The sequence below is a fragment of the Colletotrichum spaethianum genome (genome assembly GCF_022836535.1).
Source record: "Colletotrichum spaethianum MAFF 239500 DNA, contig15, whole genome shotgun sequence".
Taxonomy (NCBI): Eukaryota; Fungi; Ascomycota; class Sordariomycetes; order Glomerellales; family Glomerellaceae; genus Colletotrichum; species Colletotrichum spaethianum.
This window is the reverse complement of record NW_026054785.1, coordinates 398,219-420,039: the sequence shown is the minus strand read 5'-3', so window position 1 is coordinate 420,039 and position 21,821 is coordinate 398,219. Positions and strand designations below refer to the sequence as shown.

Below are 21,821 nucleotides of genomic sequence, written 5' to 3'. Positions count from 1 at the left end.
TCAAAACGATTAATTCTTATTGCAGTCTCAGACCTAACCTGACAAGCAACAGGCAGAGCAGAATAGGCGTCATTACTTCAGATGGCAACGGAGTCGGACGACATTTCACCTGGGCATCGTCTCAGAGCTCGAGTTTCAGAGCTGTGTGGGCTGTGTACAAAACCACCCGTCTGTATACCTTGGACTCGAAAGTCGTAATTTTAATAGCTGGCTACGAGAGTCAGTATAACTAAGGGCAGAAGAGTACAAAAGAAACCTCTAGCGGAAATCGTTCTAATGCTTGCTTCTTTTCCTAATAGCTATGTGGTTGATCTAGTTTTCAATGCTATTAACGTGGGCAAACAGCTAACTACCTCAGTTGTACCTGAGTTCACCTGAGTTCAACAATCCCCATCGTTTAAATGAATACCGTTGCTTTCTCTAGTAAACCCGTTGCTTCTGATAGAAACATGATAAAAAGAAAAGGGAGGTCTTTCAAGAAGATCTTGCTGACTCTTGTGCAGCCTAGGCGTTTCGTCGTCATTAGATCCTGCGACTTCCGTTGCTTGCAGCTTCCAGTGCTGAGTTGTTGAAGCAGAGGAAGGGACTACTGACTCAGCAAGGATAACTAAGCCATCAGCTGTTTCACGTGACCAGTGACCACCTTTGCCAAATCCGGCCTAGACCCGGCGAGCGTCGCGTTTCTCTGCCGCCTGCAGCAGTCGGTGCCCTGTGCTGAGGTACGCTGTACCTACTGTGATTACCTACGCAAGCAGTAGCAGCCTTGCCTTGCTCCCCTGCGCTTCCATCTCCATCTCCGGAATCCACCTACACTCATCATCATCACAAGCTCATTGACGATACCTCGATAGCCCACCGAATCAGAGGTTCACCTGTTTTTAATACCGTCGACACACAGAAGGCATCTGAACAGTCCTAGTGAGCTCCAGGAGCTCCCCGTGGCAAGATGGTACGCATTGCAGTCCGAAACGTGGTGACCTCGATCTAACAGCTACGCAGGGTCAAAATCAGTCAGGAATGGGTGGCGGAGGCGATGGAAAGGATGAGAAGGATAAGAAGGTATGCGTTATCGAATCGAAAAACAAATATTCACAAGCTGATTGGCGATGCAGAAGGAGAAGCCCAAGTACGAGCCTCCCCCACGCCCTACCACCAGAGTCGGCCGCAAGAAGAGAAAGGCGGCCGGCACCAGCGCCGCTGCAAAGCTCCCCGCCGTCTTCCCCACCAGCCGATGCAAACTCCGCCTATTACGAATGCAGCGAATCCACGATCACTTGATTCTCGAGGAGGAGTACGTCGAAAACCAGGAGCGTCTCCGCCGGGCCAAGGCCGCGAAAGAGGGTGCCGCCATCGGACCCGAGGGCGATGTCGACCGTATGGCCGACGAGCGTGGCCGTGTCGACGATATGCGTGGCAGCCCCATGGGAGTCGGCACGTTGGAGGAGATGATTGACGACGACCATGCGATCGTCAGTAGCACCACGGGTCCCGAGTACTACGTCAGCATCATGAGCTTCGTCGACAAGGACCTGCTAGAGCCCGGCGCCAGTGTGCTGCTACACCACAAGAGCGTCAGCATTGTCGGTGTCCTGACTGACGATGCCGACCCCCTCGTCAGTGTGATGAAGCTTGACAAGGCACCGACGGAGTCGTACGCCGATATTGGTGGTTTGGAGCAGCAGATCCAGGAAGTCAGAGAGTCGGTCGAGCTGCCTCTGCTGCATCCCGAGCTGTACGAGGAGATGGGTATCAAGCCGCCCAAGGGTGTCATTCTATACGGTGCTCCCGGTACCGGAAAGACGCTGCTCGCCAAGGCCGTCGCCAACCAGACCTCTGCCACTTTCCTGCGTATAGTGGGAAGTGAGCTTATCCAGAAGTACCTCGGTGATGGTCCTCGCCTTGTCCGTCAGCTGTTCCAGGTATGTTGGACCCCTTGATATTCTAGCTCATGACTAATAATGTTAGGTTGCCGGCGAGAACGCCCCTTCGATTGTCTTCATTGACGAAATCGATGCTATTGGCACAAAGCGTTACGACTCGACCTCAGGCGGTGAGCGTGAAGTCCAGCGAACCATGCTGGAACTTCTCAACCAGCTCGATGGTTTCGATGACCGTGGTGACGTCAAGGTCATCATGGCCACCAACAAGATCGAAACCCTCGACCCCGCCCTGATCCGTCCCGGCCGTATCGACCGAAAGATTCTCTTCGAGAATCCCGACCAAAACACCAAGCGCAAGATCTTTACCCTCCACACATCCAAGATGTCGCTCAACGACGACGTCGACCTCGAGGAGTTCATCTCGCAGAAGGACGACCTCTCCGGTGCCGACATCAAGGCCATCTGCTCCGAGGCCGGTCTGTTGGCCCTCCGTGAGCGCCGTATGCGCGTGCAGATGGCCGACTTCCGCTCTGCCAGAGAGAGAGTCCTGCGCACCAAGCAGGAGAGTGAGCCTGAGGGCTTGTACTTGTAGTTAGTGTATGACGACTGTACGGGGCTAGGGCTAGACGGGGCTACGATAGATAATGTCAAGGCAAGCCTTGACGTTGACTCGGCATTGATTAACGACACTGGGGGTCGATTGCGCGTGCTTCGTGAGTGTGATTCCTGTACGAGACCGGCTGGTAAGGGATACTTCGAGATTTCGTCGCCACGTACAGTTCCAAAAAAGGGGCCATCCCGAATGTCCTTGAACTTAACGATTGCTGCAACTATGTTAAGCATCGGAGAAAGGCTGCTTAACTCTATCTGGAATGCCGACTGACGCCAGGCGTTTGCCGGGAAATTTACTGGTAGTCGGCGTCGACAGCAATGGAAATGACCCTTACTAAGACTCTCCCACCCCCGCATTTGAATGGGATGGATGCCGTGGTCTCGACGATGGAATAGCTTACAGGGCCGCATCATGGCAATTCAAGAAGACGCAGATGCGTTTGTCCACATGAACTTTACCGTCAAATACCAACCAGCCTCGGCTTCATCCGGAGTCTAGCCCTCTGCTGGAGGGAAGATATCCTAGCATGTACAGCTGGAGAGATCCAAGGACATCCCTGGACACCGAGGCGAAGTTCCGAAGCTTGGGTTTGGGGTTCCCCGCACTCAAATTGAACTGGACCTCATGGATTGGAGACCCTGGGAGTGATGATAGGGAGTTTTGTTTCGCGGTTTGGTGAAGATGGATACGAGTTGAACATCCTGTCTACCTAGCACTTTGATGCTTCGAATTGGGGTTCATTGCGTCCAGCCACAGTCCAGAGTAAGATAAGCCCGGAAGCAATTGTTTGACGCTTTCGAATTAATTCATTATTCAGAGGTGCATACGTTCATTTAGCCCGCCCGGGGAAGTCTTTCCTTATCTTCCAGAATCGGCCCCTCGCCATTGTTGTTCCGATCCATAACACCCTCCTCGCCGCCGTAATTCGATCGTAACTGCGGAGCAACACGGGGCGTATACGCCGGTGCAGGATCATCCTCTTCGTCCTCCTCCAATGGCGGCGTTAAATCTCCTGGCGGCCCCATCATCGCCAACTCCCTCGCAATATCCGGGTCCATTGCATAGCGCCCTTCAAGCGCAATCAGCGTCTGCCACAGCGGCAACGACCCTCAGGCCACTCCGCCTGCGTCTGTAAGATCCTCCGCGCCGAGATCTTGCGGTCATTGTACGCCACCCCGTTACAGTCCTGCCTTGCGAGGATGATGGTGCCGTCGACCTGTACGCCCGCCCACAAACCGCGGGACTTCATGTAGCTGTACATTGACCGCGAGGTCCTTGATAACGCCGCCTCTACGGCTCCGCCCGTGCCCACGGGGCCGATGGCTATGGATGTCTCCGCGCCGAGCGACACGCGCGGGTGCGCAAAGGCCGCGACCTGGGCGGCGGTGTTGAGCACCAGGACGCAGTCATAGATGTCGAGGCCAAACATGAAACCCGCACCCAGCGTGGAGACGACGAAGGACGACGGAGGGGACCAGGTCCCGTCTGGGCGGCGAGCGACAACGAGGCCAGAGCCCGCGGCGAGGGAGCCCATGTAGGCACCCGCGCGGAGGGTATTGAAGATGGCGAGGCCGGCGCAGTGGGCGAGGACCTGGTGGGGGATCGCAACGACGGAGCGGCGGGTGATCCCAAGGGGATGGAAGGGCTCGTTACGGCCGTGGGAGGGAGCCGGTTCCGTGTCGCCGAGGGGCTGGTCGGTAAAAGACTGGAGGATGCGAGCAGCTTTGGCGCACTCGCGAGGCATGGTTTGCGGGAACCATCCCTCTGCGCCGACGAGGTTCGCGGCCTTGTTGAAAGGGATCCCGGCTGTGGTTGTGATCTTGTGGACATGGGCGCCGATGCCGCGGCTGGGGGGGCTGACGGCGGGAGGGGAGTTGGGGTCGGATGGTTTGGGACGCAGCGAGGAGAGTGTGCGGGAGAGGGAGAGGCGGCGGGAGAGGGTGGAGCGGGCCGCGGAAGAAGAGGATGAGGACGTGTCTGGGGAGGAGTGAATGGATTGAGATTCCGGCTCTTCAGCCGCAGGTTTGCGTTTGTGCCTAAAGGGCATGGTGGCTCGTTTGGAGTGATGGATGTGATGTTTTCTATGGCGTAAAGGATCGACGGTGCTGACCATGGGCAACAATGGGTAGTGTTTCGAGCTTTGCCTCGACAGTTCTGCCAAACTGAAGGAGATCAAGAGGATTTTGGCCCAAGCAGAGCTCGCGAGCTTGATATATACCTCCTCGTCAAAGCACATTTCACCGGGAGGCGATCATCAAGGATTCCCCATCCCAAACACCGCAAAGACCAGGATGACGCTGCATTTGCAAATTCGGGAAGAAGTCACGGAGGTCTCGTCCGGCGGGGGATGTCCAAGAAGTGAACCTAGAGGTTTGTGATATGAGACGGATGCGCCAATGAGCCGTACTCTGAGAGTTGGAACGTCGAGAACCTTGGGTCTTGGGTCTTGTTCAAGCTCATCGGCGCAGTGCCTGCCCATCTAGTAGGCCAGAGCTGAATGGGCGAATGATCCATTTATATAGATATCTGTATTGGAGATAAGAGAGTACGGGAAGACAAGACGCTCAGGATGGATGCCCAATCATCCAGCAAAGCAAGATACGCACAAAGGTGGCGTTGGGAGGCATCAACCATCCCATGTTGGTGACAGCCAAAAGCTTGAACACCTTCTCTCGTTTCATAGATGTCCTTGCATATTCTTGAGAAAGCACAGGGCCTAGGACTCAAGATGAGACGGAATGGAGCTGTCCGCCATCCCCAACAGGACAAAAAAGTGTCAACGGAGGGGGGGGGATAGTCGTTGTGGCGCAGTCATCGTGAAAAGCTAGGGGTCCAAGGCAGAGTTTACTTTCTGTTCGGCCGCCTGTCAATACGCGTAAGTGCAGTCGTGGTCTTGATGATTGATGGTACCCTACCGGTGAAAGAGAAGCTTAGCTATGAGCTTCATTACACTTTGATCCAGCATGTGCTTTTGTCCGGGACGTCGTCCGTGGAGGTGGTTTGTGTAACTGGCAAGAGGCCGAAGCGTGGAGGAGAGGGTCTTGCTCGTAGATAACCTTTTGTGAGATAGTATCCTCAATCTTTCATGGGTAAAAACAGTGAAGCCAATAGACAGATTTTATCCAAAGCCGGTCACAGCACGTGTCCGCCTGTTTCAGTATGACGGTGTTTTCTTATTTTTCTTTCGTGCATTGGTCCTTATTACGCACAGCAAGCACTGGGGAGACCAACAACATGGCAACCAACCAAGAAACCAGACCATAGGACCTACGGCCCAATAGTGTAACAATATTAATCCCAGAAATCCGGAAGACCTCGAAGACACCCAGATACGCATCTTGCGATGTCACCAAGTCTGTAACTAGTTCTGAACAGGACTGTTATGATGTGAACTGTGAGGTTTCCGGATACCTGGTGTGGGTAGGTATGGCATCAATTATCAAACTGGAATTGAGTATGTTGGCTTAATATAACCACAGCAGTATTTCTATAGAAGATGTGGTGATTTAGGCTTATACATTGTATGGATTAAGAGAGTGTTAAGGGTAACAAATAGCATCAATCAACTACGCTGTTCAATGGCCACATTCAAAGTGATCTGCGTTGTCACATTGCTGGTCAGCTTCATCAGGTTTTGGTGTTTGCTATAATTAACGACATGAAGCGTAACGGGGCATGGTTTCCTCAAGAGCATGCATTTCCACACATTAGTATCTGCTACAGTAAGCCTGGGTCGTCCTTGAGTCGGAAATCCAGCTAAGACAACGTAAAATGAGGCCCGAAACTTATGAGAGCAACAAATGACTGACTGCTTTAAGTGCGCCATACACCACACGCCGGGTTCTCAGCCCCCAGGTGTGGAGCGAGTGCGGACTCCTAGTGTACAGCACAACTCCCCCAGCCAGAGATGTACGGTCACAAGGGCATATAAGCAGTGCTGATAGCGGGGCCTGCATGCGTGCAAGCACTGACGGATCTTTTGGGTCGTGTAGCTCAACCGGTCCTTGTCGCAGGGCGTCACTGTCAGCGTCTGCTACACACCTAGCCCCCTTAGGTTACGCATTATACCATACCGATGGTCTCGCGGGTCCCGGCTGGGTCACGGGGTTTAATCCACAATTTGGCACTAACCAGGCGAAATCCACTGTGAGCTTGACTCGCTCCACACACCACCTACTTATTTTTCAAATAGAGAGATTTTGGCAACAATGTCTCTATGGCTCAGTCGGTAGAGCGTTGGTCTCATATTCATACATATGACCCTGCCTCCAGGTCGGGATATCCAAAGGTCGCAAGTTCGAGCCTTGCTAGGGACATTTACTTTTGCTTTGGGTGCTTTTTGGTATTGCCATTGCATTCCCTTTTCAAATCGCCGTCAAGGCCTCCCAGTTTTCCAATGCCGCAACGACCAGCCAAATTTGTTCATTCTTTTTGGGCCACACTATTATTTTCGTGCGTCTATTTCAACGCCTTCTTTGTCGATCGCGACACGTCGTAGGGCAATTGGTCTCAACCTGGATTTCCATCGCCACGGCCATCCACCGACGCCAGTTATTGTAAGACGGCGACGGGGGATGCGCCTGGGGTAACTCAACCCTCACACAGGCCAGTCCGCGAATGATCCCTCCGCCTCCAGAACTTTCAGTCTAGAATAAAGACCGTTTACAAGACAGGAGATGCTGTAAGACTATGTGACGGCACAGGCGACGAAGTGCATTTGCAGTGGTGATGTCTTTGAAGGTCTAGCCTTTCCATTTTGACAACAGAGCGTCTGAGAGGAGGGCAAGCGAGACCACTGTAGCGATACGACATAAACTTCGAGGTACGAAGTATAAGTTTGAGGGTATATGTGATGGCGAGCCGAAGTTGCCATATTCTGATCTCTTATTATCTTCCACACGGGGCTTCGCCCAAACCCACTTTGTCCAGGCCCAACCGGCTTTCTTTGGCTTTTGAGGTTTCTGTCCGCAGGCCGATTGGAGCGAATTAAGCCTTTTATGGTGCCTGGATATCTGCGTTGTTGACTCTTGCCGTAAGTTCAGTGTGGCCGCCAGTCCGATTCGTCGGATAGGGTTGGTCAAGGGCGATGATTCGACAGAAGGTGCTTTCGATACCTCTGTAGAGTAAGGCAAGAAGCATAGACTTCGAACCTGGCCAGTAAATCTAGATTATCCTCAGATGCAAGCCAAATTTGTTGCCGATGTCTGCTTATCTGACAACGGAGCTAGTGTGACAGGAGTTCATGCTAAAGCGGTCTGTGGGCTTTTGGCCCATAGTCTCATGGCAAGTATGCAGGCCACTGCCCAACACACTTCTCGCGAGGCAGGACAGATACCCGATATATTAAAGGAATGATCCTTCAGCATGATATTCCACAACGGCGGCGGGAAGCGTCGTCTACCAGTGTGACAACATCTGCCAGCTCCTTGACGGGATTGATGAGGAGTCTCCCCAGAGGAGCTCTGGGGATTATGATGAGTCTGTTTCCTACATCATAAGTCGGCTCAAGACGGACCGAGGTTGATGGTTCACGAAGGCGGCTCGCCTGGTTTAAAAAAGTCCATCTTGAAGTTGACGGTGGGGAGCTGCGGTCTTGGGAGGCTTTCAACCGGCACAGCCTTGAACGGCTCGGCTTTCCGGATGTCAGTGCCCTCACGAATGCACCTCAATGGCCACTGGATCCACTCCCTCCACGGCTCCTGGATGGCCTTATCCAAGGCAGAGGCTACGTTATTACCCCAGCCGACGAGATACCACATGTTCCGCTCGGATGCATGAACCAGCGCTGCATAATACATAAGAATGACGAGAGCCATTGGGTGATTCTGGCTGATCATCTCGAGGAAGGACTGGGGGAGGGAGACAGCCCATCGCCAGACTAGACCGGATCTGTGCTGGGGCGTGGAGACTGCCGCGAAAGTGATCTTGAGGCCCTCGAGGGCTGACTGGCAGGTCGTGGTATCGTCCGAGGGCGCCATGCTGCGTGTGAGGTTGAGAAGGTCGTCAATCTTGGAAGAATAGTTGCCTCCTACGGCGGGCTCAACGCCGCCTTGGTAAAGCCAACGTGCCAGTGGCCCGTTGGAGATATATCGGTGGGCGAACGGGAGAGTGAGGATGCTCTTGATCCCTGGAAGGAGCTTTAGCAAACGCCGGAGATTTGTCCAAGTGGCAACATACCCTGCAGCAGAATGAAGGACTGAGCAACGTCCTTGGAGGTGATGGGGCCGTTCGGGTTGGCGATGGAGTAGGTATTGAGAAGAAAGATGCATACAGCATGTAGTACGTATGCATCGGCGTTCTTCTCGCCAATCTCGGCCAACCCAGGCGAGAACTTGCTGAGGGCGACGTTTTGATGGCGAGCCGATATGGTAGCGTATTCGTCCTTCTTTTCGGGGCTGCAGTGGGCGATGTGGATGGCTGCTACGGCCAGGAGACCATGGAGGAGGAAGTCCTACATGGCTTAGTTGGGAGAACGACACGAATGGTGCTGGACTTACGTTGGTAAAGGCGATTTGCGGCACAGTTGTCGTCCAGAGATGCACAAAGTCTGGGTTCTCGGAGAGGGTATGTGCCGTATCTGAGGTGAAATGGTGGACGAGCTGCATGTCAACCATCCAGTCGGCCCTTGGGATACTCTGAGTATCTCGAAAATCGCCCCGAGTCGAGTCATAGGCTGACTCGGTGAAGCTATTGCGGTCGCTGTGATGCAGAGCATCCACCTCAGCTGAGAATTCGGACAGCAGGCCCTGGATCGCGGCAACCTTGTCCTTCAACGATGAGACCTGCGGCGAAGATCTCCCAGGCCGGCTTTCCGGGCGGCTGGCTGTCGAGGCTTCCCCAACACTGCCAGGAGTCGCCGTGTTCGCGGGCTCCAGGGATGGCTTGGGCGACTCGCGAACTGGCGGCAGATGAGGCGCGAATGGCGTTAGGACGAGACTGCACTGGACCTCGTGTCGCACGCAGTTACGACACGGGCGGTTCTCATCGCACTAGATGTGGTTAGTGAGATGGGTTCAACGTCCGCGACTCAGCAACTGAGTTTCCAGGTTCAAGGCTTGGCGGTCGCCCCCGGCATGGTCGATATGTCCGCCGAACTCACCTTGACGCGCCGTTTCTTACACTGCTGACATCCATTCCGCGACTTCTTGTGACCTATACGAGTACCGCGCACTGCCGACCTCATCTGCTTTGTCCGATCGCTGCCGCTCTCTACAGCCGTCACCTCCGCCTTGAGCGAAGTCCTCTGTGACGCGCCGTTCATCGCATTGAGGTGACTACAGTGAAGAGCTCCGAAATGAGCAGAATGGAATCCTTTTGGAGTGACGTGACTGGAACGAGCTGTCTCAAGGAATGGCTTGGCGCTTGGACGAGCTGCAATTCAAACGCTATCTGATCCCTGAAGCTGGCGGCTCTCCGCTCATACTGCCGTGCCCGTCTGCAAGCAGATGCATACGCCAACACCAAGCGTCGCACCGCACGGGACTCCACGTCGTGGTCTACTATGTATGGACTGACCCAGACCCACGCACATGCAGCAATATGACGCAGGCGGGTAGAGATTTTGATGCCGATTGGCGAGTCCTGCCCAGGAAGGTCGAGTGAACGGAGAGTAGGATTAAAGATTGGACATGACAGATTTAGCAGATCAACGACGCAGGAGCCAGGGAGGAGGGTTTAGTTCACGAGAGAGAGTTGTCGCACACATGGAGCTTGGAGCAACTGCCGTTCCGTGTCAATCGACACCAGCACGTGACGTTGCTCCCCCTCAAACGGTGACGAACGGTCCGTAACGGACAGCAACGTCGGGTTTCTGAGGATCCGCGCACGGACGGCGGATGCAAGTGGCCCAAGCTCCACTTCCTTGCAGCGTGCAGCAAGCGGTACGTGCCTCAGAGTTCAAGCCTCAGCTTGTCCGTCAAGGTTGTGGCTGGTGCACAGACATGTGTGGCTTGGCTACTCGGCTGGTACACTCACACTTCGAGGTGAAGTGGCGCCCCCCCCCACCTCGGCAGGAAGCTCCGGGGGGAAACAAGCTGAACGCAGGCACGTCGTGTTAAATTGTGACTTGCATGACGCGCCCCTGCGGAACGCGACCTCCCGCTTCCTGGGCCCTGGGCTGAGGGGACCTGGCGGACCTACTACTGGGGAGAAGCGAAGGGTCTCTCTCCTGGGTTGAGAAAGTACTGTACCTACCTCCAAGCTCCGATCCTCCTCAGCCAAGGAGGAGCGACAACGTCAGCATTAGAAGCCAACCCACAGCACCAAGCAGCTAGCACCAGTTGCACCAGAAGCAGCTTCATTCTCAGCCGCCGATTCGTACATTCTCCATCACTCGTTCGTCACAAGCCTGCCGCTCGCCGCTTGCCGTCTAGTCCCTCCTTTCCTCGCAGTGTTTCTCCTTCGACCTCCCTTGGCCCAACCTCAGTGCGACCCGTCCCCTTCATTGCGACATCCCTTGAGTGACATCCAATTGATAAAACCCAGATTCTTCCTCGCCGACTTGTCGACTTTACCCCCATTTCGCATCTTTCTTCTCTTCAACATCCCTGCCGCACATCAAGACCCTCCGTCGAACACCAAACCCCGCTAACATCTACTATCCCACCATGGCGTCGCACAACGACTACAACGATATCAAGGCTTCGGCCAAGGAGAACGCCGCCGGCGTCTTCGCATACAGCCAGCGCCAGATGAACCGCGTTGTCAGCCAGGACACGCGACAGAGAGCCTACGGCAACGCCTACAACTTTGCCCAGGAGCAGCCCTTCCTCTTTGTGCGTCTGACCTCCAATTGATGCCCCCCCTCTTGACTTGCGTCAATTGCTAATAGACTACGTCCAGGCCTTCCTCCTTGCCCAGCTCATCTTCTCCTTCCTCCCCATTCTCGTCTTCGTCTCGTTCTCCGCCTCGACCATCGCCTTCGCCTTCGGAGCCGCCGCCGTCTTCTCCCTCTTCTGGATCGGTGTCGCCCTCCTTTTCCTCGTGCCGACCCTCTTCTTCACCTGCTCCATCGCCGTTCTCGTCTGGGTCTGGGCTGCCGGCAGCTTCGTTGTTGCGAAGCGCTTGTATGAGATGTCGCCCATCCGTGCTAAGGGCGAATTGGAGGTGGACGCGCCCAACGGCAAGACGTACGCCGTCACTAAGCACGAGGACGGCGTTCATGCGCAGTCGTACAACTGAAAGGGGATGTTGTCTTAAGGATACGTGTGCAAAGCTCTATAGCGATTAGGGGTATGGTTCGGCGTTGGAATTGGGACGGATACCCGGGATATGGTCTGTTGAAATGGTTCGAGTGGCGCCAAAGGATTACATGCGGTGCTAGCAGTCGGTGCGATGCCGAATGAATGCAACTGTTATTTGTTTCTACGTTACGCTTGCCTCTTTTTGATCCTTCGATACAGTCGAGCGTCTCATCCCGAGACACATGGAAGGGGCTCTACATTCCACGTCGGTCCCATTGCTGGGTATCATCACATCTGGACTTTTGGCGTTGCACCAACTCGGCCTACCTGCCACACCACGACGAAGTCTTCATTGCCTACCAGAGCCAGTGAGCTGCTCTCCACCTTCGCGACGTTGAAGCGAACTGGTCAAGGCCTTTCACAATAGGCTCAACCTAGTTTTGTCTTCGACTGCAAACTCCGGGAAGGCATGGCATCATGCGTTCCGTTTTGTGCCGATGGCGACGGAGCTTTACGTCTCTCGATAGCGCAAATCTTGCTATTATTTCTGAGGTTCAGACCCTTTAGCTGAATGTAGGTATGCCTGTCATGATGTCACCAGTGCTTTTCCCGCTGGAACTCAGGCCCAGACAGAGTTTACTGGTCGAACAGCCAGATCAAATTCGGACTACCTAACAGAGAAGTAAGAGAAATATCAAGTATGGTGCAGGATTGATGAGGGGAAGAGCTGGCGCTCCGTTGAGGTAGACACTCATGATGTTTTGGAGGCTATTGCAGCTTGTGTCAATGTCGGCCTAGGAGTCATTGAGCCCGGCTTTCAGCTCGGGCTATGCAAGTGTTCGGACGATGTTCCCGCTTTATAGACTGGCGGAGCTACGTTGTGCATCAAAAGTCGAACAGGTGCTAAGTTACTTACAGGTTTAAAGTATTAAATAAAGTAATTCATTTCGATGCAAACATGACTGACCATTGGGAAATCATCAGGGAACTGTAGCAAAACAAAAAGCGAATGCCAACACTGTGGATCGAACACAGGATCCCCGCATTACAAGTGCGATGCCTTACCACTTGGCCATGCTGGCGAATTGGATAACATTTTGCTTCAAAAAAGCAGATATGTATCTGACACACATACACGATGCGACAGACGCTGGCTTCACAATTCTTACGAGGCCAACGAATGATATTACAGCAAGGGTCACACAAGCCCATGGCCTGCTGGGGCTACTTCTTCGATTGGCGTAGATGACTCGTCAACTACCACCTGAAGAAATGCCCAGCTTCTATTGGCTCTGAAGAGGCAACTTTGACTCGTCTTTCCCCTAGCATTTGCATGGTTGCGATCGAGAACGACAGATTCAGTAAAACTTCTGACCAATTTCCAGTTCAACATGCTATGACTAGAAACTTCCGACGTAAAATCCATAGCATAGCTAGTTTTACAGATGAATTTCTACATTCTGATGTTACCCGGACGTGGTGCTCTTGGTCAATAAACTATTCTAACGAACGCAGTGGAGTTGCGCGGCCATAACCCATACCCCCATGGAGACCTGGATGCCTAGAGGCGGACCCTTCTCCAGGCTTAAGGGATTAATTTAATTTAAGCTCCTGTCTCCATATTGTGGCATCTCGGCATCCCGCGGACATGCCTCACCGCCCTACGATGCGACATAGGATCCAACCGCTCAGCGGGCAGATTACCCTGTTGGACGCGTCCGAATACTACCTACCACTTTAAGCGACACGCGCTTCGGGAGAGTTTTCCTTCAACAAAACGGTGTTTATCACACAGAGTTTTCTGAAAACCATAGGTCCTCGTTGGCATCCATCTTGGAGCGCTAAGCCTTGCTTTGATTTACCGATTGTTTCCGTCAATGAGCCAATGATAATGGACGACCTCAACACCGATAACACGCGTATGAGGAGCGGGTCTGTCACACCAAGACCGCCTAGGATCACGCGCATAGAGATGAAAAGGAGTGAGAAGAGCCGCACGAAGGAGCTGGCCCAGTGGCTGTTTGACAATCAGATTGGTATGTCGCAAGTCAAGCCCCTCCTACCGCCTCAATCCTTCAACCCAGGTCGACTCAATGCTTACAGGATCTCACTGTGTTTGAACAGGTCTTGCCTTCTATACCATCATCCCTCTTCTTCTCACGTACTTCTGCATCCCCGGGGCGCGTCCACTCACGTCCAAGTTCTTGAAACTCTCATATTACAACCCGGCCACGGGCAAATATGGAGCGGGACACGATGACCTCTACTTCGTCGCATTCTGTGTCATGCTCTCCATCGGCATCCGTGCGGCGCTGATGCGGCACGTTCTTGCACCTCTTGGTAGACATTGGGGTATATCGAAGAAGAAGGATGTCACGCGCTTCTCAGAACAGGGTTGGATGCTGGCTTACTACAGCGTTCTTTGGCCGATTGGAATGGTACTGTCCATTGACCTACGCCTCAGACGTCTCCCATGACTGACCGGTGTTTAGTACCTCTATCGCATCTCGCCATACTACCTTAACCTGAAGGAGCTCTGGGCCGATTGGCCGAAAAGGGAGCTCGATGGCCTGATGAAGGCATACATCCTGGTGCAATGGGCATACTGGGCTCAGCAGGTCATTTCCGTGAACATCGAGGCTCGCCGTAAGGATTACTGGGAAATGATTGTTCACCACGCCATCACCATCTCCCTCATCGCCGCATGCTACGCCTATCACCAGACCCGGGTCGGCCACCTAATTCTGATCCTCATGGACGTCATCGAGCTGATCTTTCCGGTATGTTTTGTAGAAGCGACCTTCCGCATGACTTTTGCTAATAGCCGCAATAGCTGGCCAAGTGTCTCAAGTATGTCGGCTTCACCACCCTTTGCGACGTGGTGTTCGGCGTGTTCCTCTTGGTGTGGATTTGGACGCGTCACATCTTCTATCTCATGGTCTGTTGGAGCGTTTGCTACGACCTACCTCGGAGCTTGAAACAACCATGCTTCCGGGGCCCCGCGGAGGACGTCGTGGGTCCATACCAGGCACCCGAAGAAGGCTGGTCCCATCTCATTGAGCCATTCGTGGACCCCGCAGGCACCGTGTGTATGACAGACGGCATCACAAAGGGCTTTCTGACCTTTCTCCTCGCCCTCGAGGTTGTCATCTGCGTGTGGTCGTTCTTCATCATCCGGGTGACATGCCGCGTGTTGAAGGGGGCCTCTGCCGAAGACGTCAGGAGCGACGTCGAGGACGAAGAAGCAGAGGAGGAGGTCGAGTACCAGATGTTGGAGACGTTGGAGATTGAGGAAGAAGTCGGCGTAGAATCCATTGACTTAAAGGCATGGGAGCGCCGCAACGCCAAGAGGGAACCCAGCTCGAGGGCGAGTGGTGTCAGGGTTTCTAGGAGCCAAAGCGACCGGAAGGAGCTGCTCAACAGAATCGGTTGTGAGAAGCAGATTGACTAAGCCGCGCGAAGGCAATATTGTATTTCATCGGTAGTTGGCTTAGAGTCACATGCAGGATATAAACTTCTCAGTCACTCAATGGTAGCTGCTGTATCTGGTCCCCGTCACTCCCGTCAAATAGTAAATGATGAACTTTACATCCAACTCCGTGTCGCCCGATTCGAAACAGACAGTGTCCCGCTGCTCGGAAGCAGACACGACACTGCTGGCCATCTATCATGGCCGCTATGGAAACCCTTGCTTCTCACAGCCAATAGCCACATCGCCAATTCGCGGAGAAGCTGACTTCTAGTGGGGTACAAGACCGTGGAGTTGGAGACAGTCTCAAAACTTGCAAGCCAAGCCTAAGCAGACGCAACGGGCAACTTCATAGTTGCATCAGCGACGCAAGAAGCATTACTATCATGGTGCTGAATCAAGTTGGATATAATCACGTGTAAAGTTCGCTTTGTTTCGCTTCATTAAGTATGCATTATGATCGGCGATGCCTTCAACCCCATCGACTACCTTTGGTACAAAGGACAGCGCGCATCTTGGTGGGAGTGTAAAACACTTGCCGCCTTACTCCTCCTCAGCGGGAGCTTCATCTTCATACTCCTCCGCGTAGTCGTCGTCCATGCCTGCATCCTGGTACTGCTGGTACTCGGACACCAGATCGTTCATGTTGGACTCGGCCTCGGTGAATTCCATCTCGTCCATGCCCTCTCCGGTGTACCAATGCAAGAAGGCCTTTCTCCGGAACATGAGACTGAACTGGTCGCCGACCCTGCGGAAACTGTTCTGGATTGCGGTGGAGTTTCCGATGAATGTCGAGGACACGGCCAGTCCCTTGGGCGGCACGGAGCAGTGAGCCGTCTGGATGTTGTTTGGGATCCATTCCACGAAGTTGGCCGAGTTCTTGGTCTTGATGGCGCGGATCTGGTCTTCAACTTGCTTCATCGACACCTTGCCACGGCTGTAGTCTGTTAGCAAGAATTCACAAAGCAACACAAAGGATGCACTTACAACATGGTGGAGCAAGTCAAGAAGCGTCCGTCGCGGAAGTCGGACGCCAACATGACGTTCTTGGGGTCGAACATTTGCTGCGTGAGCTCGGCAACGCCGAGGTTCGAGAAGGAGGCCGAGGAGGTGAGCGGCGCGAAGCCGACGGTGAAGAAGTGAAGTCTGGGAAAGGGGACGAGGTTCACAGCCAACTTGCGAAGGTCGGCGTTCAATTGTCCGGGGAAACGGAAGCCCGTCGTCAAGCCTGACATGACTCTCGACACGAGGTGGTTGAGATGTCCGTAGGACGGATGAGCTTGCTTTAAGGTGCGTCGACAGATATCGTACAACGCTTCGTTGTCGATACAGAACGTCTCGTCCGAGTTTTCAACCAGCTGATGGATCGACAAGGTGGCGTTGTACGGCTCGACAACGACCTCGGACACCTTTGCAGACGGCAGAACCGAGAAGGTCGCCATCATGCGATCGGGGAATTCTTCGCGGACCTTGGCGATGAGCAAGGTGCCCATGCCGGAGCCGGTGCCGCCGCCGAGCGAGTGCGTGATCTGGAAACCCTGCAGACTGTCACAGTCTTCGGCCTCGCGACGGACGACATCAAGGACTTGGTCGACCAGCTCGGCGCCTTCGGTGTAATGGCCCTTTGCCCAGTTGTTTCCCGCGCCGGACTGTCCGTAGACCATGTTGTCGGGGCGGAAGAAATCACCGAGGGGGCCCGAACGGATTGCATCCATTGTTGCAGGCTCAAGGTCAACCAAGACTGCACGAGGAACATACTTTTGCTTGGCAGCCTACATCAGGTCAGAAAAGAGCAGGGAGAAAAAGCGCGGCGGCTGCATCAAGTTACCTCGGTGAAGTAGACACTCAGTCTCTCGGATTGTTGCTCATCAGTGCCGCGGAATCTGTCAAAGGTCAACACGATGCTCAGGGAGCGACTGTTCGTCGCGATATATCGAGGTAAAACTCACACTCCATCTTGGTCCAGGCCATGCTCGCCATGAATGGTTTGCCTAATAGTGAGCAGCGTTAGTCACATCTCCTGGATGATGCATCGACTCTCTCATCCTCATACCAGAATGCTGTGCCGATTTGGTTGCCCTACGAAATCACCGTCAATCAAGGCTCATAAACCGGAGCAGAAGATACGTACACATTGGCCGGTTTGGAGGTGAATCTATTGTGTCCTCAGGTAAGCAGTCATTCAATGACTCCAAAGGTACATGGCAAGGTACAACTCACAATCTCACGCATGATGAATTTCGAGAATGGAGTGGATAGTAAAAAGCTGGTGGTGAAGTGCAGAGATTTACCCCGCTACTCAAGACAGATGGTCATCTTATAGATACGTATGCCCATAAATCACAACAAACCCCTATCCAGGGACCAACAGCGTCTCGCTTCGTGCCGGATAGGCCCGGGCAGAGAGTGACTTTGCGGTCTGGATAAAAACCCCCCACATGTTTACGCATCGTTAAACGGCTGCCTTTTTGATTCGACCGCTGCCTGCTCAGGCAGCACCGCGTAGGTTTGCTTACTGTTCGGCTTTTACAAGAGAGAGGGAAAAGAAAAGGAAGAAAAAAAAGGATCTTTTGCTCATCCCCCATTTGCCCGGAGGCGACACCGAAAGGGACCGAGCTAGTCCGCGTTGAGGACATGTCCACAGAAATGATTGGTGCGTGATGCTCCGTGATACTTTGCTCAGTGAAATCTCCACGTCGGTCGCATCATGATGTGTGGCCGTAAATGGGGGTTGCCTAGAGTCTTGCCAACCCCGTCCGCCAATAAGTACTCCTGGATATGCTGTTGCCTATCATAGCGAAACAATCTGATTGTGTGTATGTGTGTGTCCTTAGACTCCTGGCCGCACGCTTATCGGATGGTCGCTGCGGTGTTGCATGGTTGCTAGGCGCCGCCCTGCCTGTCGGCCTTTATATTTCCCATCAGGACAAACGCCGAACCGAATTGTTCCACGCTTCCCCCGTTTCCGCTCGTCCCCCCGGCGGCGGACATAGCCGGGGGCGCGCTTCCATTCCCCAAGGCTAGGCGCACATTCCAGCGCGAGCCCATGTGGCGGGCCTAGCACTGCTGTAGCACCGGAGAGCTGAAGAGCTGAAGAGCTATGCAACTGGCTCCCGTTTGTTGGCGGGCAACCGGTCGATTGACCTTGAAAGAGCCGTAATGTGGGCGGGCCACATCGTCAGAAAGACGTCGGCTTCGTCCGGAGACGGTACCATGCGCCACAGAACGACGTCCAGGAGCTAGGGCTCGGGACAGGCGGTCGGGCCGGAGTTGGATGTACTGCACTCAATTCAGGGACAGCTTCGAGAGCTGCGAGCTGCCATCACGAAACGAGGGGTCTGAATTGGGGCGTTTCCCGCAGGTTAAGGTTATTTGTTTTGCAAAAGTTTATCGCCAAGCGAGGACTGCATGACGGGGGGACTACGTTGACATGCGTGCGCCCCTGACATACCAATGAGATCAGAAACACCTATGCAATATGTGCTGATCATCACATCCGGCGAAGCTTGCTACAGCACGGCAACTCTTCTGGTTGGAGGGCGGAAATTCAGCCACTTACGAGGGACACGCCGATCTGGAACGCAGATGTTTTGGGCCCAGGCAAAAGATGGGAATTCCATAGGGGACTGGGGTTGTTTCATGACCTCGAGGCATGGATAGGAGAGGGGTTGAAGATATCGCGACTGAAAGCATCGCTGCTGTCCTGCCTCAAGCCAACGCCTCATGCGTCTTGCGACAGGTTGGTCTGGTCCCCTTTGGCCGAACCCATGGCGACTGCCGCCCCATTGCCAAAAGCGATAGGTGGTGGTAGTAGTATCTACCGGTAGTCAGCAGAAACGACAAAATGTGGTTAGCTGGGTTTGCAAGTCTCCTTTGAAAAGTCAAGACACTTTGTCTTACAGTTTAATGAATTGGACAATGTGGCTTGCGCATCAAAGACCGGCCTTGTCTCGAACCCAGTGTTGATGAATGCGGTAAGTCTCTCTCAATCTTAACCTCCCACGTCCCGAAAGAATGTAGGCGATTAAGAAAATATAGTCTTGTTTTGTTTTCTTTCAATCTACAGCATTTTTTGCAACACCATCTTTGACGCATCCTATATAACTTGCTTCATTGCCCCTTTGGCTCTGGGGTACTTTTACCGGAAGCAATCATCTTCGCTTTCAGTAGTTTTCAATCTGTATCTATTCGATTCATCAGACATCCCAGTGATTCTGCAAGCCCATCCCTACTCGGCAAACATGCGCTTTTCCGGCAACACCGCAGCTGGCTTGAGCCTCTTGGCTGTTCATGCCAAGGCTATTGCGCTTCCCCAGATTGAAGCTCTCCTCCCCGGTACTACTGTCACTGTCTCCATCACGCCCGTCCCCGTCACCATCACTGTCACCGCCCCCTTCACCGTCACCACAACGGTGTTCGGTTTGCTCTCTGCAGCGTCAAGCAACTCAGCCAACACGACCACAACTTCATACACCACCGTCTCCCTGACTTCTTCAGCTATCTCCACTACCATTCCAACTACTCCCCCAACCTCGGGTTTGACTGCCGACCAGCAAAAGGCCCTTGACCTCCACAATCAATACCGGGCCGCAGTTGGAAACGCACCCCTGGTATGGGATGCCGATCTCGCCAAGAGCGCACAGGCATGGGCAGACCATCTCACCTCCGTCGGGAGCCTGGTGCACGACGCAAACCCGGATGGCCAGGGAGAGAACTTGGCCCTGATGTCAGGCGGCACCACTACTTACTACACCAACGCTGCCCAGATGTGGCTTAATGAGAAGTCGTTGTACGACGGCCTGCCCATCAGAACAGATGGTACGCCTAATTATCATGACTATGGCCACTACAGTAAGCCCTGTGGAAATTCCTATTCACTGCGAACACCACTAACAAGACCACAGCCCAAGCAATTTGGAAGGGCACCCAAAAGGTTGGTCTTGCTCTTGCAACTGATGCAAAGGGCACGGCCTATGTTGTTGGCCGCTACTATCCTCCTGGAAACTAGTAAGTTGACTCCCCAGTGCACTGATATGTTTGGTGACTGATCGTTCCACAGCATTGGCCAGACGCCTACTAGTTGAGCGCAGATGTTCCTCTTAGGATTCGTGAGTGTCACTAAGCTCGCATGAAACCATGGGCAATGGGAATGATACGCTGGTTAGGCTGGATTTACCTTCATATCGTCACAGTTTTATGTTTTGGTGGACTTGAGCTGTCGAAGCTTGATGTAAGAGTCGTGTGTGTTCTGGGTAAAACAAATATTCTTATTCTTGAGTTGGTTTCGGGTGGCCCAACTCATGGCTTGAAAATATCATTAAGTGTTACTTAGAATAGTGGAATATCTTCACAAGTCATTGCGCAATGGTATTATCTACCGAAATTGTTTCGCCGCCAATTTGCAAAGTAACTCGCAGTGTGCAGCGGCCCCACCGGGCACAGTTCGTCCGAATCTCGGCGGACGAATCGGACCTTCGCTTACTTCTTCGAAACTCATCACCAATCCCACTCAATCAACGACTTCACCACCCGTCCGTAAAGTTGACCAAGTGCTCCGACGAAATTTCCTGCGGTTATTGGCTACAGGGATCGTACGATGGATGCTAACGAGAGTGGCAACATTAACGTCAGGGCCACCACCGCCTCGCAGAAATGGGCTGCAGGAAAACACCGATCCGTCCGCAAGGGCACCAAGAGCTGCTGGGAGTGCCGCCGGCGCAAGATCCGCTGCATATTTGACGACAATGGTCCTAGAGATACCTGTAGGACATGTTGGCAGAAGGGATCGACCTGCCTCAGTCAGGAATTTCCCAAGGAAGAGGCCAAGAAGGCTCCGGCTCCGGTAGGGAGTCTGGGCGACCGGCTGGACCGTGTCGAACGATTGGTTGAGCGACTTTACCGCCGGCTTGACGAGCTTGACGCACCCATGTCAAATTCGCCCGAAAACGATCGTCAAAGAAGTTGTGGCCCGAGGCCGGAAGCTCCAGGCACTGCATGCTCCCCGGTACATGTTGTCGAGGGGCCTGCTGAACCAGAAACCCATGGTTTTTCAACGTTGCATTCGGATGCTAGCACATCAACTGTATGAGTGTATTGAAAGTACCATTGGAAGAACATTGCTAATACACCATGTTTTATATTCGAAGGTGGCTGTTGATCCCGCAAGTCAGCAAAAACATCCGGACGTTCACCCGCTTAGACCGGATCCCTTCTTCATACAAAGCAGTCCAACGAAACTTGGACCCTCAGCCAGCTCCCAGCTTCTGACATATAGCAGAAAACTAACTGCTGCGATTCCATCACCAGAGGATTGCCAGGTCATCTACAAGCTCGCTTCCGACGCTGACCTAGCCTTCCAGTTGATGTTTTTGCCTCATTGCCTCCTGGACTCGTTAGAACCTGAATCAGTGGAACATTTCATGGCATCACTCAGAGAGCCAATGCATCCAGTACTTCTCGCAAAGAAGATGCTCATGGTAGCTACGATGCTCCAAAGAGTCCCCACAAAACGCCTCGACGATTCGGGTGTATCGAAAACACCCTTTCGAATAATGGAGACACTTGCCGAGACCGCGATCGACATTGTGTGTGAGACCAACACACTCATGGGGACTATCGAGGCCCTAGAATGCATAGTCCTACAGACCGTATACCTGGCTAATAGCGGGAAGCCAAGA

At 53.4% G+C, this 21,821-nt stretch overlaps 7 protein-coding genes and 2 non-coding genes across 9 annotated transcripts; 5 read left to right on the top strand and 4 right to left on the bottom strand.

Moving 5' to 3' along the window:
• Nucleotides 1–1,017: 1,017 nt before the first annotated feature.
• On the top strand, nucleotides 1,018–2,472 carry ColSpa_06370 (26S proteasome regulatory subunit 4; the record flags this gene model as incomplete). Its single annotated transcript, XM_049272582.1, has 3 exons — nucleotides 1,018–1,059; nucleotides 1,113–1,919; nucleotides 1,966–2,472. The coding sequence occupies 3 exons, from the start codon at nucleotides 1,018–1,020 to the stop codon at nucleotides 2,470–2,472; spliced, it is 1,356 nt and encodes a 451-aa protein (XP_049128539.1).
• An 854-nt stretch (nucleotides 2,473–3,326) lies between these two features.
• On the bottom strand, nucleotides 3,327–3,551 carry ColSpa_06369 (uncharacterized protein; the record flags this gene model as incomplete). Its single annotated transcript, XM_049272581.1, has 1 exon — nucleotides 3,327–3,551. One exon carries the CDS (start codon nucleotides 3,549–3,551, stop codon nucleotides 3,327–3,329), a length of 225 nt encoding a protein of 74 aa, XP_049128538.1.
• A 23-nt stretch (nucleotides 3,552–3,574) lies between these two features.
• Nucleotides 3,575–4,540, bottom strand: ColSpa_06368 (SH3 domain-containing protein; the record flags this gene model as incomplete). The annotated part of the gene is made up of 1 exon (XM_049272580.1): nucleotides 3,575–4,540. One exon carries the CDS (start codon nucleotides 4,538–4,540, stop codon nucleotides 3,575–3,577), a length of 966 nt encoding a protein of 321 aa, XP_049128537.1.
• A 2,163-nt stretch (nucleotides 4,541–6,703) lies between these two features.
• On the top strand, nucleotides 6,704–6,809 carry ColSpa_tRNA_175. The gene is made up of 2 exons: nucleotides 6,704–6,740; nucleotides 6,774–6,809. It is a non-coding gene; the product is annotated as a tRNA-Met (tRNA).
• Nucleotides 6,810–8,021: 1,212 nt separating this feature from the next.
• On the bottom strand, nucleotides 8,022–9,754 carry ColSpa_06367 (sterol uptake control protein 2; the record flags this gene model as incomplete). Its single annotated transcript, XM_049272579.1, has 4 exons — nucleotides 8,022–8,620; nucleotides 8,671–8,944; nucleotides 8,991–9,482; nucleotides 9,593–9,754. The coding sequence occupies 4 exons, from the start codon at nucleotides 9,752–9,754 to the stop codon at nucleotides 8,022–8,024; spliced, it is 1,527 nt and encodes a 508-aa protein (XP_049128536.1).
• A 1,345-nt stretch (nucleotides 9,755–11,099) lies between these two features.
• ColSpa_06366 (uncharacterized protein) lies at nucleotides 11,100–11,673 on the top strand (the record flags this gene model as incomplete). Its single annotated transcript, XM_049272578.1, has 2 exons — nucleotides 11,100–11,267; nucleotides 11,335–11,673. 2 exons carry the CDS (start codon nucleotides 11,100–11,102, stop codon nucleotides 11,671–11,673), a joined length of 507 nt encoding a protein of 168 aa, XP_049128535.1.
• A 1,012-nt stretch (nucleotides 11,674–12,685) lies between these two features.
• On the bottom strand, nucleotides 12,686–12,757 carry ColSpa_tRNA_168. Its single transcript has one exon. It is a non-coding gene; the product is annotated as a tRNA-Thr (tRNA).
• An 809-nt stretch (nucleotides 12,758–13,566) lies between these two features.
• On the top strand, nucleotides 13,567–15,126 carry ColSpa_06365 (sphingosine-1-phosphate lyase; the record flags this gene model as incomplete). The annotated part of the gene is made up of 4 exons (XM_049272577.1): nucleotides 13,567–13,711; nucleotides 13,800–14,113; nucleotides 14,168–14,455; nucleotides 14,509–15,126. 4 exons carry the CDS (start codon nucleotides 13,567–13,569, stop codon nucleotides 15,124–15,126), a joined length of 1,365 nt encoding a protein of 454 aa, XP_049128534.1.
• Nucleotides 15,127–19,385: 4,259 nt separating this feature from the next.
• ColSpa_06364 (pathogenesis-related protein 1A) lies at nucleotides 19,386–20,228 on the top strand (the record flags this gene model as incomplete). Its single annotated transcript, XM_049272576.1, has 3 exons — nucleotides 19,386–19,962; nucleotides 20,049–20,151; nucleotides 20,204–20,228. 3 exons carry the CDS (start codon nucleotides 19,386–19,388, stop codon nucleotides 20,226–20,228), a joined length of 705 nt encoding a protein of 234 aa, XP_049128533.1.
• Nucleotides 20,229–21,821: the final 1,593 nt, after the last annotated feature.